This window comes from Pinus tabuliformis, chromosome J, assembly GCF_031772625.1.
Source record: "Pinus tabuliformis cultivar Carrire ecotype Pingquan chromosome J, CPIR1, whole genome shotgun sequence".
Lineage (NCBI taxonomy): Eukaryota > Viridiplantae > Streptophyta > Pinopsida > Pinales > Pinaceae > Pinus > Pinus tabuliformis.
In genome coordinates, this window is record NC_142295.1 from 1,086,125,859 (window position 1) to 1,086,143,848 (window position 17,990).

At 32.5% G+C, this 17,990-nt stretch overlaps 1 protein-coding gene and 1 pseudogene across 1 annotated transcript; both read right to left on the reverse strand.

Annotated features, from left to right (window-relative positions):
• Positions 1–15,917: 15,917 nt before the first annotated feature.
• Positions 15,918–16,346, reverse strand: LOC149230768 (metallothionein-like protein EMB30). The gene is made up of 3 exons (XM_089376132.1): positions 16,294–16,346; positions 16,090–16,140; positions 15,918–15,999 (listed from the first exon to the last, which is right to left on the reverse strand). The coding sequence occupies exons 1-3, from the start codon at positions 16,341–16,343 to the stop codon at positions 15,918–15,920; spliced, it is 183 nt and encodes a 60-aa protein (XP_089232258.1). The 5' UTR covers positions 16,344–16,346.
• A 386-nt stretch (positions 16,347–16,732) lies between these two features.
• Positions 16,733–17,230, reverse strand: LOC149230769 (putative polyamine transporter At1g31820 pseudogene; annotated as a pseudogene).
• Positions 17,231–17,990: the final 760 nt, after the last annotated feature.

Below are 17,990 nucleotides of genomic sequence, written 5' to 3' on the forward strand. Positions count from 1 at the left end.
TCAAGAGGTTCACCTTCGGCACCAGAAGTATCAATCCATATGACCTGCTTTCTTAGTGAAGGAACATTTTGCGAGAATGTATCATCCTTGGATCCACGGGGTGTTTCATTGGCCTAAGGAAGACCCATGGAGATATTGCTATCATTTCTCAAGGCTCAATGAACCAGTCAGAGTAGTTGTAGAGTGGTTAGCAGTGTAGAAGGAACCAGCATCTCAGAGAGCAACATCATCATCAACAAAAGAGGGCAACATACCTGCACTTGACAAAGGCAAGAGGAAGGTTGCTGACAGCGTAGAGGCGGAGCAAAGTTGCAAGTTCAAGGAAAATCCACCTGTGTTGAAAGCAACTTTGGAGATTGAGGTGAAGAGGCGACAACATGATAGGAGGATCGCGTAAAGGCAAATAGAGAAGTAGAAGCTGGAGGAAGCATAAAAGTAGTTGCTAGAGTTGAAGCAACAACTCAGGGAAGAACAAGAGTTACACATAAGAGAGAAGGAAGTGCAGTAGGAATAGGAACAACAAGAGGCACAACATGCAAACATTGATGAAACTGTGTCTATATAGGTTATTGATTCATTCGAACAACTAGCACATAGCAGACATCGTGAGCAGTCGCAAGAGGAGGACTTTGCTCAAGAGATTGAACAGATGCTAGAGTAGATGGACATAGATATGGTTCAGCCTAAGTTAGATCAGTACATTGACCTCATGCCTCAGAACCAAGAGGTCACCTCACTGGCTTCCTTAGATCCGGAAGTAGAGAAAGTCCTAAGCGATCACATATCTTCCGTATATGCACAATTTCAATACATACACAACTTCTGTATATGGAATTTGCGCATATACGAAATTTATGTATAGATGAAAGATATGCACATATCTTCCGTATATGCACAATTTCCGTATATGTACAATTTATGTATATGGAATTTGCACGTATACGATGAAAATGACGTGCATATACGGAAGATATGCACATATAAGAAAGTCAGGGATATACCGAAGATATGTGCATAATTGTGCATATATGGAAATTGTGCATATATAGATATATGCACAATTTCCATATATGCACAATTTCTGTAAATGAAAATTGCGCATATACGAAAATTGTGCATATACGGAAGATATGCATATATCTTCTGTATATATATAACTTTCTTATATATGCACATTTCCGTATACGTGCAATTTCTGTATATGGAAGTTGCACATATACTGTAGATTCACATATATAAAAGACATGCATATACGGAAAATATACACATATAAGAAAGTTACGCATATACGGAAGATATGTGCATATACGGAAGTTACGTGTATATAAAATGCAGTCTATGCATATATATAGGTGTAACTTCTGTATATGCACATATCTTCCGTATATGCAGACTGCATTTTATATACACATAAATTCCATATATACTGCATATACACATAACTTCCATATATACACATATCTTCTGTATATGTGTAGTTTTCTTATATGTGTATATCTTCCGTATATGCATGTCTTTTATATATGTGAATCTACACATAATTTCTGCATATACACATAACTTTCGTATATGCAGATACGGAAGTTATGTGTATATACGGAAGTTATGTGTATATAAAATGTAGTCTATACACATAACTTCCGTATATACACATATAAGAAAGTTACGCATATACGAAAGTTGCGCATATACGGTAGATGCACATATACAAAATATGGATATATATGAAAAATATGTGCATATATTGCATATATGCACAATTTCTGTATATGGAATTTGCGTATATACTGTAGATGCACATACATAAAAGATGTGCATATACGAAAGATATGCACATATAAGAAAGTTATGTATATACGGAAGATATGCACATATCTTCCATATATGCACAATTTCAATATATACACAACTTCTATATATGGAATTTGCGCATATACGAAATTTATGTATAGACGAAAGATATGCACATATCTTCCGTATATGCACAATTTCCGTATATGTGCAATTTATGTATATGGAATTTGCACATATACGATGAAGATACATAAACAACGTGCATATACGGAAGATATGCACATATAAGAAAGTTAGGGATATACCGAAGATATGCGCATATCTTCCGTATATGCACAATTTCCGTATATGCGTAATTTTCATATACGGAAATTGTGCATATAAGGAAGATATATGCATATCTTTTGTATATACATAACTTTTTTATATGTGCACATTTCCATATACGTGCAATTTTTATATATGGAAGTTGCGCATATACTGTAGATTCACATATTTAAAAGACATGCATATATGGAAGATATACACATATAAGAAAGTTACGCATATACTGTGCATATACGGAATTTATATATATATAAAATGCAGCCTATGCACATATATAGGCGTAACTTCCATATATGCACATATCTTCCGTATATGCATAGGCTGCATTTTATATACACATAACTTCCGTATATACACATATCTTCCATATATGCGTAACTTTCTTATATGTGTATATCTTTCGTATATGCATGTCTTTTATATATGTGAATTTACACATAACTTCCGTATATACACATAACTTCAGTATATGCATATACTGAAGTTATGTGTATATGCAAAAGTTATGTGTATATAAAATGCAGCCTATACACAACTTCCGTATATATACATATCTTCTATATATGTATAATTTTCTTATACGGAAGATATGTGCATATACGGAAGATTATGCATAGACTGCATTTTATATACACATAACTTCCGTATATACACATATAAGAAAGTTACGCATATACGGAAGATATGTGCATATACAGAAGTTGCGCATATATGGTAGATGCACATATAGAAAAGATGGACATATACGAAAAATATGCGCATATATTGAGTATATGCACAATTTTTGTATACAAAATTTGCGTATATACTATAAATGCACATACATAAAAGACGTGCATATACGGAAGATATGCACATATAAGAAAGTTATGTATATACGGAAGATATGCATATATCTTCCATATATGCACAATTTCAATATATATGCAACTTCTGTATATGGAATTTGCGCATATACGAAATTTATGTATAGACAAAAGATATGCACATATTTTCCGTATATGCACAATTTCCGTATATATGGAATTTGTGCATATACGATGAAGATACATAAACGACGTGCATCTACAAAAGATATGTACATATAAGAAAGTTAGGGATATACCAAAGATATGCGCATATCTTCCGTATATGTACAATTTCTGTATTTGAAAATTGCACATATACAGAAATTGTACATATACGAAAGATATATGCATATCTTCTGTATATACATAACTTTCTTATATGTACACATTTCCGTATACGTGCAATTTCTGTATATGGAAGTTGCACATATACTGTATATTTACATATATAAAAGACATGCATATACGGAAGATATACACATATAAGAAAGTTACGCATATACAGAAGATATGTGCATATACGGAAGTTATGTGTATATAAAATGCAGTCTATGCACATATATAGGCGTAACTTCCGTATATGCACATATCTTCCGTATATGCATAGACTGCATTTTATATACACATAACTTCTGTATATACTGCATATACACATAACTTCCGTATATATACATATTTTCCGTAATTGCGTAACTTTTTTATATATGTATATCTTTCGTATATGCATGTCTTTTATATATGTGAATCTACACATAACTTCCGTATATATACATAACTTTTGTATATGCATATACGGAAATTATGTGTATATACAGAAGTTATGTGTATATAAAATGCAGTCTATACACATAACTTCCGTATATAGGCGTAACTTATGTATATGCACATATCTTCTGTATATGCATAACTTTCTTATACGGAAGATTATGCATATATTGCATTTTGTATACACATAACTTCCGTATATACACATATAAGAAAATTACGCATATACGGAAGTTGCGCATATACGGTAGATGCACATATACAAAAGATGGACATATACGAAAAATATGTGCATATATTGCGTATATGCATAATTTCTGTATATAGAATTTGCGTATATATTGTAGATGCACATACATAAAAGACGTGCATATATGGAAGATATACATATATAAGAAAGTTATGTATATATGGAAGATATGCACATATCTTCCGTATATGCACAATTTCAATATATACGCAACTTCTGTATATGGAATTTGCGCATATACGAAATTTATGTATAGACGAAAGATATGCACATATCTTCCGTATATGCACAATTTCCGTATATGTGTAATTTATGTATATGGAATTTGCGCATATACAATGAAGATACATAAACGAAGTGCATATATGAAGGATATACACATATAAGAAAGTTAAGGATATACCGAAAATATGTGCATATCTTCCGTATATGCATAATTTCCGTATATGTACAATTTCTATATATGAAAATTGCGTATATACGGAAATTGTGCATATACAGAAGATATATGCATATCTTCTGTATATACATAACTTTCTTATATGTGCACATTTCCGTATACGTACAATTTCTATATATGGAAGTTGCGCATATACTGTAGATTCACATATATAAAAGACATGCATATATGAAAGATATACACATATAAAAAAGTTACGTATATACGGAAGATATATGCATATACGGAAGTTGCGCATATACAAAGGATGCACATATATGGAAGTTATATATACTAAAGTTTCACATACATGGAGGTTATGTGTATATACGGAAGTTGCACATATACCTGGAAGATATGTGCATATAGAAAAATTTCGCATATACAAAAGATATGTGCATATCTTCCGTATATGCACAATTTCTGTATATGTAAAATTTCCATATATAAAAGTTGCACATGTACGGTAGATGCACATACATAAAAGACATACATATATGGAAGATATTCACATATAAGAAAGTTACACATATATGGAAGATATGCGAATATATTCTGTATATGCACAATTTTTGTATATGGAAGTTGCGCATATACGGTAGATGCAAATATATAAAAGACGTGCATATATAGAAGATATGGACATTTAAGAAATTTATGCATATACGGAATATATGTGCATAAACGGAAGTTGCGCATATATAGTAGATGCACATATACAAAAGATGGACATATACGAAAAATATGCGCATATATTGCGTATATGTACAATTTCTATATATGGAATTTGCGTATATATTGTAGATGCATATACATAAAATATGTGCATATACGGAAGATATGCACATACATATCTTCCGTATATGTACAATTTCAATATATACGAAACTTTTGTATATGGAATTTGCTTATATGCGAAATTTATGTATAGACGAAAGATATGCACATATCTTTCGTATATGCACAATTTCCGTATATGTGCAATTTATGTATATGGAATTTGCACATATACGATGAAGATACATAAACGACATGCATATACGGAAGATATGCACATATTAGAAAGTTAGGGATATACCGAAGATATGCGCATATCTTCTGTATATGCACGATTTCCGTATATGCGCAAAAATTGCGCAAATACAGAAATTATGCATATACGGAAGATATATGCATATCTTCCATATATACATAACTTTTTTATATGTGTACATTTCCGTATACGTGTAATTTCTGTATATGAAAGTTGCGCGTATACTGTAGATTCACATATATAAAAGAAATGTATATACGGAAGATATACACATATAAGAAAGTTATGCATATACGGAAGTTATGTGTATACACTGCATTTTATATACACATAACTTTCGTATATGCATATATCATCCGTATAAGAAAGTTATGTATATACGGAAGTTATGTGTATATATTGCATTTTATATACACATAACTTTTGTATATGCACATATCTTCCGTATAAGAAAGTTACGCATATACAGAAGTTATGTGTATATGTAGTATATACAAAGTTATGTGTATATAAAATGCAGACTGCATTTTATATACACATAACTTCCGTATATGCACATATCTTTCGTATATGCGTAACTTTCTTATATGTGTATATCTTCTGTTTATGCATGTCTTTTATATATGTGAATCTACAATATATGCGCAACTTCCATATGCAAAAATTGCACGTATACGGAAATGTGCACATATAAGACAGTTATGTATATACGAAAAATATGCATATATCTTCCATATATGCACAATTTTCAGATATACGAAAATTGTGCATATATGGAAGATATGCGCATATATTCAGTATATTCCTAACTTTCTTATATGTGCATATCTTCCGTATATGTACGTCGTTTATATATCTTCATCGTATATGCGCAAATTCCATATACATAAATTGCACATATACGGAAATTGTGCATATACAGAAGATATGTGCATATCTTTCGTATATACACAAATGTCGTATATGCCATATACAGAAGTTGCGTATATATTGAAATGTGCATATACGGAAGATATGTGCATATATTCCATATATACATAACTTTCTTATATGTGCATATCTTCCGTATATGCACGTCTTTTATGTATGTGCATCTACAGTATATACGCAAATTCCATATACAGAAATTGTGCATATACGCAATATATGCGCATATTTTTCGTATATATCCATCTTTTGTATATGTGCATCTACCATATATGCACAACTTCCGTATATGCACATATCTTCCATATATGCGTAACTTTCTTATATGTGTATATACGGAAGTTATGTGTATATAAAATGCAGTCTATGCATAATCTTCCGTATATGCACATATCTTCCGTATAAGAAAGTTACGCATATACGGAAGATATGTGCATATACGGAAGTTGCGCATATATATGGAAGTTATGTGTATAGACTGCATTTTATATACACATAACTTCCATATGTGCATATACGGAAGTTATGTGTATATACGGAAGTTGTGTATATTCACATATATAAAAGACATGTATATACGGAAGATATACACATATAAGAAAGCTACGCATATACGGAAGATATGTGTATATACGGAAGTTATGTGTATATGCAGTATATACGGAAGTTATGCGCATATAAAATGCAGTCTGTGCATATATGGAAGATATGTGCATATACGAAAGTTACACCTATATATGTGCATAGATTGCATTTTATATACACATAAATTCCATATATGCGTAACTTTCTTATATGTGTATATTTTCCGTATATGCATGTCTTTTATATATGTGAAGGGTCATGGTCTTTGTATCAAAGTGTGATAGGATCCACTTGATGATATCTACATAAGGGGAAATTTGGAACCTAAAAGAAACTCTATGAAAACCTAACTTATATACGCTTATGTACACCTGTCTGTCCTCTAGATCTACTTTGAAATTGGTAGCTATGAATGCATCCTTGACTGTATGCCATGTGATACTTGAATCCTTTTCAATGAAGAATTAAGTGTCAGATAGAATAAGCATGGTAGCTTGAGTGCTCTCAACTAATTCACCAGTGTTGCGCTACGTAGTTTCGTTTGAGGATGATCTCTTTGAAGGCATGATGATGACAACTGATGAAAGAGAGATGAGATCAAAACCTGTAGAACTTCCATATATGGAGAAAACTCATTTACAGGCCCAGTTGCTCCCATTACACATTGTGCAAGCTTCCAGGTCCTTAATCGCTCTCATGACACACTGTGCTAGCGTCCAGAGGCCCTCCAGTCGCTCCCATAAGCCTTTATGCATGCGTCTAGGGAAGAGAACCTTCTTTTTCTCCCAATCTGGATGGAATTTCAAAAAAATACTCATGTAGAAGATAATTGGGTCCGTTTTGCACAAAACCCATGTCTTAGAATTTTGAAATTCATCTTCATTTTCCCATAAAGGTCAATCCAAAACTTCCACTTCTATCCAAACACCATACTAAAAAACTTGGCCAAAAACTGAAGTAAAACATCTGTTCTTCAGTCCAAAACATTTTCCACCTACATAATAGTTTTATTTTTTTATTAGGTTTAAATAAATGTATAAATTTTTTTAACATTATAATGATAATTACATCTTGAATGGCCATATAACACCTTTGTATGGCGTTTTAGCGTGTGAAAGCGATATAGGCACTATGATTAAACAAAAACACATTGTCTCAATGAGAATGTATCGTAGTTCGACATCATGAATCATTAATGGGGTCATGATTGGGGATTTCTAACATTTGAGTGGGATACACGTGCCATGAGTAGGTTTTGTACATTGGAAATGGGCTTCAAGTTCTAAACATGGTTGGTTGGGGGGGGAGGAATAAGGAGCTTAAGAATTAAATGAACTTTCTAGAGGATAACACTTGGGCCTTAGCCCCTAAATTCCAATTCTCGAGCACAATCATCATCAACAACTACAAATCATGACACACACCCTTTTTAGGGCCTTTTAGCATCAAAGTTGGATATAGATGCTTTTGGGAGCCTTTACACATTAAGGATGGGTCACAATGCCTTAAACATGGGTAAGGAAGGAAAACAAGTTCCTTAAGATATTATTGAATCTTCTCAAGCTCAAGAGCCTTGAATGAGTCCTTGAACCACTATATGAATTATTTTTAGGCATTTTTTGTAAGCCTTTGAGTGGGATACAAGGGCCATGAGTTGGTTTTGTGAATTGAAAATAGGTATGGATGTCTAAACATGGTCAGGGGGGTAAATAAGGGATTTTATCCCTAATTGAACATTCTCTTACCTGAGAACCATGAACAATCCTTTTACATAACAACATAAGTAACATTTACATTGGTTGGGGAGTAAAAAAGAAACATTAATCCATATGCATAACTTCTCTCACTCAAGCACCATGAACACATTCTCATACCACCACATAAGAGAAATATGGTTTGCAAGGCCTTGACTCAAGAACCATGAAAGAACCATGAACATGTTTTTAGAGCACCACATAGGATAGTGGATGGTTATTAATGCCTTATTGAACATTTTAAATCTTAAGACCATGAAAAACACTTAGAAACCATGAATTGAGCCCTCTATAGGGAGTCCTTGACATTTGAGTTGAATATGTGCACCACTATGAGGTCTTAGACATCATGGATGGTCTCTAGTTGGTGACCATATCTAGAGGAGGGAAATAAGATCGTTTATCCCTATACCTTGGTTCTTAGGCTCAAGCGCCATGGATAATTCCTCAAACCTCCACATCTAACATCTGTTGGTTATAAATGTGCTCTATGGGTGCTATGAGTACCATGACTAGGTTATTTATGCACTAAGAACATGTTTAGATGTCTAAACAAGGTCACGGGAGAAGAATAATGGGCCTTATACCTTAAGGGATTCTTTTCAATCTCAAACACCATGAAAAAAACATAATACCCATGGAGCTTCTAAGGCTATAATGATGAACATGTTCTTAAACAACCTCATGAGATCCTTGTATGACATCTTTGGGTTACTGGAGAGATATGGATGCCATGAACCATAAAACATGCCTTGAATGAGAATGTGTGTTGGGCCCACCCGATGAACCATTCTTAGGTCCATGGTTGGGGTTCTTTAACATCTAAGTAGGACATGGCTGCCTTAGGTAGCTTTTATTTACTATAAATATGTCGCAAGATCTAAATATGGTTAGTGGAAAACAAGGGAATTAAGCCATAAATGAGCCTTCTAGAGCTTAAGTTCTATGGTTAGGAGAGGAAAAAATTTCTTCCTTAGGCTATAAAAACCACTTCTTCATCTCAATTATAATGAAAAACACTTGTAAGCTAGAACACCAATAATATCTAGGGAAGTTTTGGGATCAATGTTGGATATAGATGCCAATAGGAGTTTTTGTGCATCGAGGATTTGTTGCAAGACTATGAACATGGTAAAGGAAAAACTTCCATAAGATATTATTGAATCTTCTTGGGATCAAGAGCCTTAGATGATTCATAGAACCAACACATCAATCTTTGATATGGGTTTTTGGTAGGCCTTTGAGCGGAATATGGGTGCCATGAATAGGTTTTATGCAATGGAAATGGGTTTGGATGCCTAAACATGGTTAAGTGGGTAAAAAAGGGTCTTGACCCATAATTGAACCATGTGAAGCTCCAGTATTATGAATATACCCTACACATAATGACACAAGATGTCACTAAGGGGTCTTTGCCCTAAGAGTTGGATATGGGTGGCACTAAGATGTTTCATGCATTATGGTTGGGTATTGATGCTTTGAACATATATTTGGTATAGAAAAAAAACTCACAACCTTGATATTAGTCAAGGGAGGGAAATAACAACCTCATTCCATAAATAACCACTACATGAGGGCCCAGATGGTTTGTGGGTCCTTATCATCATCAAACATTGAAAATAATTATCTTCAAATGTTATTGAAGCTTGTCATGATCAAGAGCCTTGAACAAATACTCAAATGAACAAACATGAACTTTGTAGGATTTCTTTGGCCTCTTAGTAGGATACATGTACCATGGGTTTGTTTGGGCATCTAAAATGTGGGTCAAGGAATAAACATGGTGAAGGGGTAAACAATGAAATGAATCCCTAATTGAACCTTCTCAAACATAAGCACCATGAACGACACCAATAAGCAATGACAAATGCCCTCTCTAAGGGGTTTTGCACATGTAAGTTGAATATTGGTGGAATTATTTTGTCTTAGGTATCATAGATGAATCTTAGGTTCATGCCATAGTTGAGGGAGGGAAAGAAGAGACTCTAGCCCTAAATTTTCTTCTCATGCTAAAGGGTGAATCCATAAATATATGAACAACTTTTTAGTGAAATGTGGGAATGAAAAATTGATGTTTCACATTTTTTTTTTTAAATTGAAACCTTCAAACTCATATATTTGAATGAATAAGTAATCCTTGATATTTAAATAAAAACAATTGAAAACATATTTTTTATTATTTTTTTGAAGTGAACAAATTAAAGACAGATTTTTGTTCCCAAAATTGCATTTCACCTTTTACCTAAAATGTAAAACCGATAACACTCCTCTTTTGAATAAGAAAACATCTATAGAGTGCACACACATATTTTTAAATGTTTTAGTTGTGTAGTTTTAGAGATATCTTTTTGTCTTTGGGGGGCTTGACTATTCGATAAAATTATATGTATAAGTTTTAGAATGATAAAAATGAGAAAATGAGAAAGTTTTGTCATTGGATAGAGAATTCAATGATGAATATATATGCATCAAGTCCACCACTTTCCATAGAAGAGATGAAAGAATTTCACCCATTGAAAAAGATGAAGTTCCATGAAAACTCACAAAAATGGCGAAGGATTATTAATTTTGAAGCCCTTTATCGATGTCTAAGTCTCAATCACATTTTTTAAAATTCCTTAAAAGCTCTCAACTGTGGTATTTTAAAACCCTTAATCAAGGTTATTTTCAAATATATAATTGTTTTTAGTTTAAAAGTCTTGATTGATGTTTTAAGCCCTCGATTAAGGTTTCAAAACTTGTTCAAGGGTTAAAAACTTGATTAAGATAAAATCTTGATTGAGGGTCCACATAAGCCATTTTCATGTGCATGGCTTGCCAAAAAGTGGGATTGATATTCCTAAGTTCACAATGAAGTGCCATGGAAATCCTCAAACATGCAGATTAGATCTTTGTTGGTTATCATTTGCTTCCAAGGGTGATGTGGGCACCATTAATAAGTTGGTCACCAAGAATGCATCTAGATATATAACCAAGATTGTGAGAAACAAGAACAACCTTATGCTCTAAATGATTCTTATCTCCATTGCTACAAAAAAAACCTAAAATCGACCAAATATTGCATACCATGTGCACATTTTCAATATGAGTTATTTACCAAGGGACACTATGTGTTTTCAATGATATTAATGGGTCTTTCCATCTTGATAATGGTTAATAAAGTATAATAAGGGCCTTTGGCATTTAACAAAGGCTATTGGGCTTGAGCATGGTGAAATATGCATTGACACACCACATAGGACCTTTCTATGGGATGCTTTCTCTCTAAGTGAGATATGGTTGTCATTATTTGGTTTTGGGAATCAATGTTGGATCTAAAAGCCTAGACCATGGTCAAAAAGGAATACAAGGTCCTTATGTGGGAAAATAAACCTTCTAGGTTGCAAGTATTATTAACATGGTATTCAACCATGACACATGTCCTCTCTATAGAGTCTCTAACACCCATGTAGTATTCCTTTTGTCATTAGGCATAGAAGGGATGGGCCTAAGCTCTTGACTATGCCTAGGAGAGAAAAGTAGGTCCTAATGCTAATGTTTTGCGTTTGAAACATAAGTCCTAATAATAAAGGAAAGGAAGACTCACATAGTTATGAATTTATGTAATAAAACACATGAGTATTACTATTAATGCATGTGCATTCTTGTATATTCCAAAAATGGCGGGCTTGCCTCTTTTCCTATATATGTTAGATGAGTCAGCTACTTTGTTTTTAGCTTCAAATTAACAAACCTTGTTGTTCAATCTGCATAATAAAAAACAAATCCATTTTTTAACACCCTATTCTTATCGCTAATTTCAACCATATATTTTAGATATAATCTACATGTTCATCAATGATGAAATTGTGCACTCATTAAATATTTGTATGAAGATACACGATATTTGCTCATTTCAATACAAAATACATGAGCATATAGAATAAAAAGTAACATACCACAAATAGAAGAATGCAATTTTTTTAATTTATCAAATTTCCATAAATGAAAGTGATATATATTCCAAAAACCAAACTACTTTTCATTTCATATCCTAATAAGTTGTGCAAGTACATATAATAAATCCTAGTCAATAGATTGTTTTTTTTCTAGATTTCTATTACAACTAAACTGTCATGATGGGGAAGCATTAACTTGCATCATGCCAACCAAATACATAAAATGACATAAGAGATCATAGCACAAACAATGTAATACAAATATGAGTTCAAAAGTTAATTCTAGAAGAGGAGTGGTTCAAGTTTAATGCACAAAGTCCAAGTGGAGCCATTAGAGAATTTTTTAGTTTTAAAATGAGCCTCAAAACAAAAATGTACAACCAAAATCAAATTTATAAGAACTAATATGATTCAAGATGATGATGATGATGTCAATCATGGGGGATGGTTCACCATTTTTGGAGTAAAAAAAAAAAAAAAAACAACAAAAACAAAAACACTTTTTCAATTCATATTTTCAACTTATCTCCCTACGATTTTACTCAAATTTAGAGCCAGATCACTCATTGGATGTGGAATTTAATTCCTCTTCTAAGGAGTACCCATGTTGCATACTTTTGATGGACCATGCTATACAAAAAATGAGAAATACATGAAAAACACGATTGCAAACACACTTTTTCATGTATTTCTCATTTTTCATATAGCAGGGTCCATCAAAAGTATGCAACATGGGCATTCTTTGGATGAAGAATTAAATTCCACATCTAATGAGTGCTTCCGCTGGAAATTTTAGTAAAACCGTATGGAGATAAGTTGAAAATACGAGTTGAAAAAGTAGTTTTTTTCCCCTCTAAAATTTGATGATGTAATATAATCTTATTTTATTATTTCCACTATTATTATATTAATATTGTTTAATAGGCCCATTTTAAACCTCAAAATTTCTCTAATGCTTGAGAGATAAGTTATGGAAATATGCTAAACTTGTTTAGATTTAAAGGTCGAAATGCTTATATCAATGCCCTATAGTCCCGACTCCCTTTCTCATTTCAGGAGAAGCAACAAGGCCTTATTGACCCTATAACAAAATGGAAAATAATTTTTTCTTTGTATGATATTACAAACACTAATTTAATATGAATGTTTTTTATTAGATTAGCATTTACTATGTAGAAGTTTCACAAAAGAAGCATGTCCTTCTTGTCGCCAACTAGAGATCATTTGAAATTTATTTTGGAATCATCATTATGCTTATTGGTATTGCAATTTTATTTAGAACAAGTTGAAGTACACTTTCCTGAGTAAGATCCACTAGAAAGGAACTCTATTAGGGAATGAGGATTCCATTGAAGTGAAATATAATAACATAATATACTTCCCTAATGGAAACATATATGATCTTCGCTCAAAACAAGGTTATATTTTCTAGAATTAAGATGGTTATCTTGACCATATACATGAGATTGTCTTTCACTATTAGTGACATTGTTTATATATTGTCTCAAATCAAAAGATAAGTATCTTGACAATAGACATTCAAGAATGACTACCTTTAATGCCATGGATGTCCAAAAGATAAGTATCTTGACAATAGACATTAAAGAACGACTACCTTTAATGCCATGGATGTCCCTTCTACCTGTAATGCTAAATTTCATGTTTAAAATCTATAAATTGTATATGAAAACTAAAACTAAAACTGGAAATTAAATTCCACTAACAATTTATCTATTCATGATTAAATTTGTAAATTAACAATTAATTTCTAGAAATAAACATTACAAATATGATCTTTATGAGATGTAAAACGACTACTTCTTAATACAAAACTATGTTTTGCACATTAAATTTGAAGCACTACATATATGTCATTTCTTAACTCTACTTGTCTCAACCTTATATCCAATATGTTAACTTCTATTATATGTCAACAACATATATAAATGAACATAAAACATCATAATGTTTTAAGGCTTTAACTATAATAATAAATGAATCTAAAAATTCAATATATTTGAGATAGAATGTATTCTCATTTAGATTTTAGTACTTGAATTATTTTAATTAGTTAAATATTTTTTAAAAATTAAAAATAAAACAAAAAATGTATGATTTCAATTTTGAAATTAATTTAGGTTTTAAGACTTTAACTACAATAATAAATGAAACTAAAAATTTAGTATATTTTAGATAGAATGTATTCTTTTGTAGATTTTAGTACTTGAATTATATTAATTAGTTAAATATTTTTAAAAAATAAAAATGTATGATTTTGAAATTTATTTATATAACAGAAAATTATTATAAATTAAAATTAATTCATATAATTTAACTATATATAATTTAATTATAAATTTTATGAATTTTAATTATTTTAAATTCAATTTATTAATATGAAATTCACACTAATTTATTTTATTATGCCATTATTTTTTAACATTTTCTAATTATTATTAATTTTATTTAAAATTTAATTTAAAATTTTAAAATTATAAATATAAGATTGCAATATTTTGATGGATTAAGAGTTTTTATTTCAAAATAATGAATATTATAATTTCATTGATAATTACATCACTCTATTCCTAAAATCCTAAAATTAAAATTTTAACTGGTTAAAAATATTATGTTTTATAAATGTGAATTGTTTTTCAATTTAATTTATTACTTTTAAATAAACAACAATACAACTCTATTTAATTGGAAAAAAAAAAACAAAACAAAACAAAATTAAAGAGATCTATAAATATAGAAAAAGGCCATATAACATATGCAAATTTATTTAAAACACTTCTAATACAAACCTACCTTAAACATTTTTTAAAAGAGACTAAAAATAGTTGAAAATCCCAGGTTAATTTACACTGATACTAAATTATCTCTTAACATTAATAATGCAATTTCATGTATATCTACTTTAATTTAAAAACAAATTAACAAATTTACGAATGTCAATTCAGAAATTAACACATCTATAAATGTCATTTCAGAAGCCCATATACATATTCCTATAAAACATTTTTGGAAAAAAAAATCGGAGATAGCTTACGCTGAGCGGCATAATAATTAGCATTTCATGAACAATACAAGGCGCACCGAAAATCCCAAATATATGTAAACTGAGTCTTTATTTAAAATTCATGGTACAGTGACATCTATGACACTGCACAACTATCCATCATGTCTGGTGGAACATACTGGACTTATTACACACCAATTGGAGAGACGACCACTATATAAGAGATTCTATTGATTCAGGTGTGGCAGCTGCTCGTGCCGCACTGGCAGTTTGGGCGACACTTGCAGTCGTTCTCTAGAGATACATCTGCAGCATGCCTGTTTACACCAAACCCAAATAAATTCAAATATCATGTCATTCTGAAACCATAGAAATGAAACTTATAACAACTACATATAACGCAATACCCCATTTCATAAGTGGTCTCCACAATACGGTCCATCTGGAAGCCCTTTTTACTGTGAAACAAAACAACCCAAAATCGAACGAGCTCAGACGTAGCTAGATTCGAACTCGTGACAAACGACACGAAAGTTGAAAAGGGAAAGGAAGAGAGATTGATAGAAATCGAGATTAAAAGAAAACTGTAAAGAGAGGAGTAGACAACATACGTGCAGTGGCTCTTGTCAGCGCAGTCACAATTTGCGCAGTCGCTCGACATGTTCGCAACAACAATTATCGCAGAAACCAATTCCTTCGCATGTAACTTCTCAAGTGCTTGCTTACCTTCTCAAGCTTTGCTCGCCCACCAATATACGGTAGAACATCAACAAAATCAGATTGATCAGCGGTTTCCCTACGCCACTCTACATGACAGTGCTCTTTGATGATATTGCTAATGAAAGATCTCACACATGGCACCAGGCGGGCACAACGAGCATTGATTCGAACCTGCATCCAAAGTTGCAGCTACCCATGATATTGTTTAGTGGTATCAAGGGACGTTTAGATAAAAGAAACTCTAGATGAAAGAGCATGCATCAAAACAATTATATGATAAAAAGGTGGGACAACTGATTTCAAAACAGGGCGGGACAACAAATTTAAAATTCAAATGACAGGAAGCGCGACTGCATCAGACACTAATATATCATGAAGATCACCTGAAAGCTCTGACCCTGTCACAAAGTTCAACCATTTCTTACTCTTCACAAATTCAAGACAAGGCCACAATACAAACCCAATTAAAACAACGTTGATGCTGGAAACCATGACTTTAAAAGAAGCAACTGCTACCACCAGAACCAGTAACAATGAAGGTATTAGACAGAGGAGAATAACTCCAACAGTCCCAAGAGGAACTTTATAGGGCCGAGCAAGTCCTGGCTTCTTGATTCTTAAACATATAAAGGCAGCAAACTCTGCAAACATACCAAAGCAATAGAGATAATTCTCAGTTGCTACAATTTCTTGAAAACTCAATGAAATTCCAGAAGCAGAAAACATAATGGCCAAAAGAGGAGTTCCATATCTTGATCTGATAGCAAATAGAGCAGGAAGCATGCCTGATTGTCCCATGCCAAGAAGCTGAAAAGAATCAATGCTCATTTCAATTTAAAAAATTTACGTGGCACAACCCACCCTCTCACATTTCATTTCAAGCAGGACTGTGAGTTTGAAATTTTGAGCGGGACTGCGAGTTTGAAATCTTGCGCACGGAGGTTTAGTTGAATGTGTGTAGGTGGACAGTGCATTTTCATTAACTACATCCACTTGCATTAAGTACATCCAAGTGATTAAGTCGGAGCGGAGGAGCCTGTCAGAGTGGGAGCGGTGGTGGAGCCTAAGTCAGAGCGGAGGAGCCTGTCAGAGCGGGAGCTTGCTGCAGTCAGAGCTACGGAAACCGCCGGAAAATAAATCATGATGTATGGGCATGTATGTTACCATGCACGCACGGAATCAGAATCTGTTAGCCGGAGAAATGATGCACACGGGTTGACAGCCAAAGCCGATGTCAGAACCCCTCTCCCAAGACTGTCCTTAGAGTCTCTTAAGGGGCATTAATGGATCTATAGAGTTGGAAATAGGCCTTGCCAAACAGAATCTCATTTTTTACTTTCACGGAGCGTTCAAAATTTAAACCGTCCAAGCCTTCCTTGGGTTTCTGGCCCGTCATGGAAGGGCTAAAATAAATTTGGCCCTCAAAAAAATTTAGAATATTAAAATCACATAAGTTTAGATTATATTTTTATCTTTCAAAAGAATGACAATATTTTTGGTAACTTTCAATATATTTTTCAATTTCTATGAATTTATTCCTATTTCTAAACCGGCATTGCTCACTTTGTTACATAAACTTCAAACTTAG

Coding starts and splice junctions, on each gene's coding strand:
- LOC149230768 (XM_089376132.1), bottom strand. CDS start 16,343: ATGTCGAGCGACTGCGCAAATTGTGACTGCGCTGACAAGAGCCACTGC. Junction 16,141..16,293: donor GCTGACAAGAGCCACTGCAC/GTATGTTGTCTA, acceptor TTTGTTTCACAG/TAAAAAGGGCTTCCAGATGG. Junction 16,000..16,089: donor GAGACCACTTATGAAATGGG/GTATTGCGTTAT, acceptor TGGTGTAAACAG/GCATGCTGCAGATGTATCTC.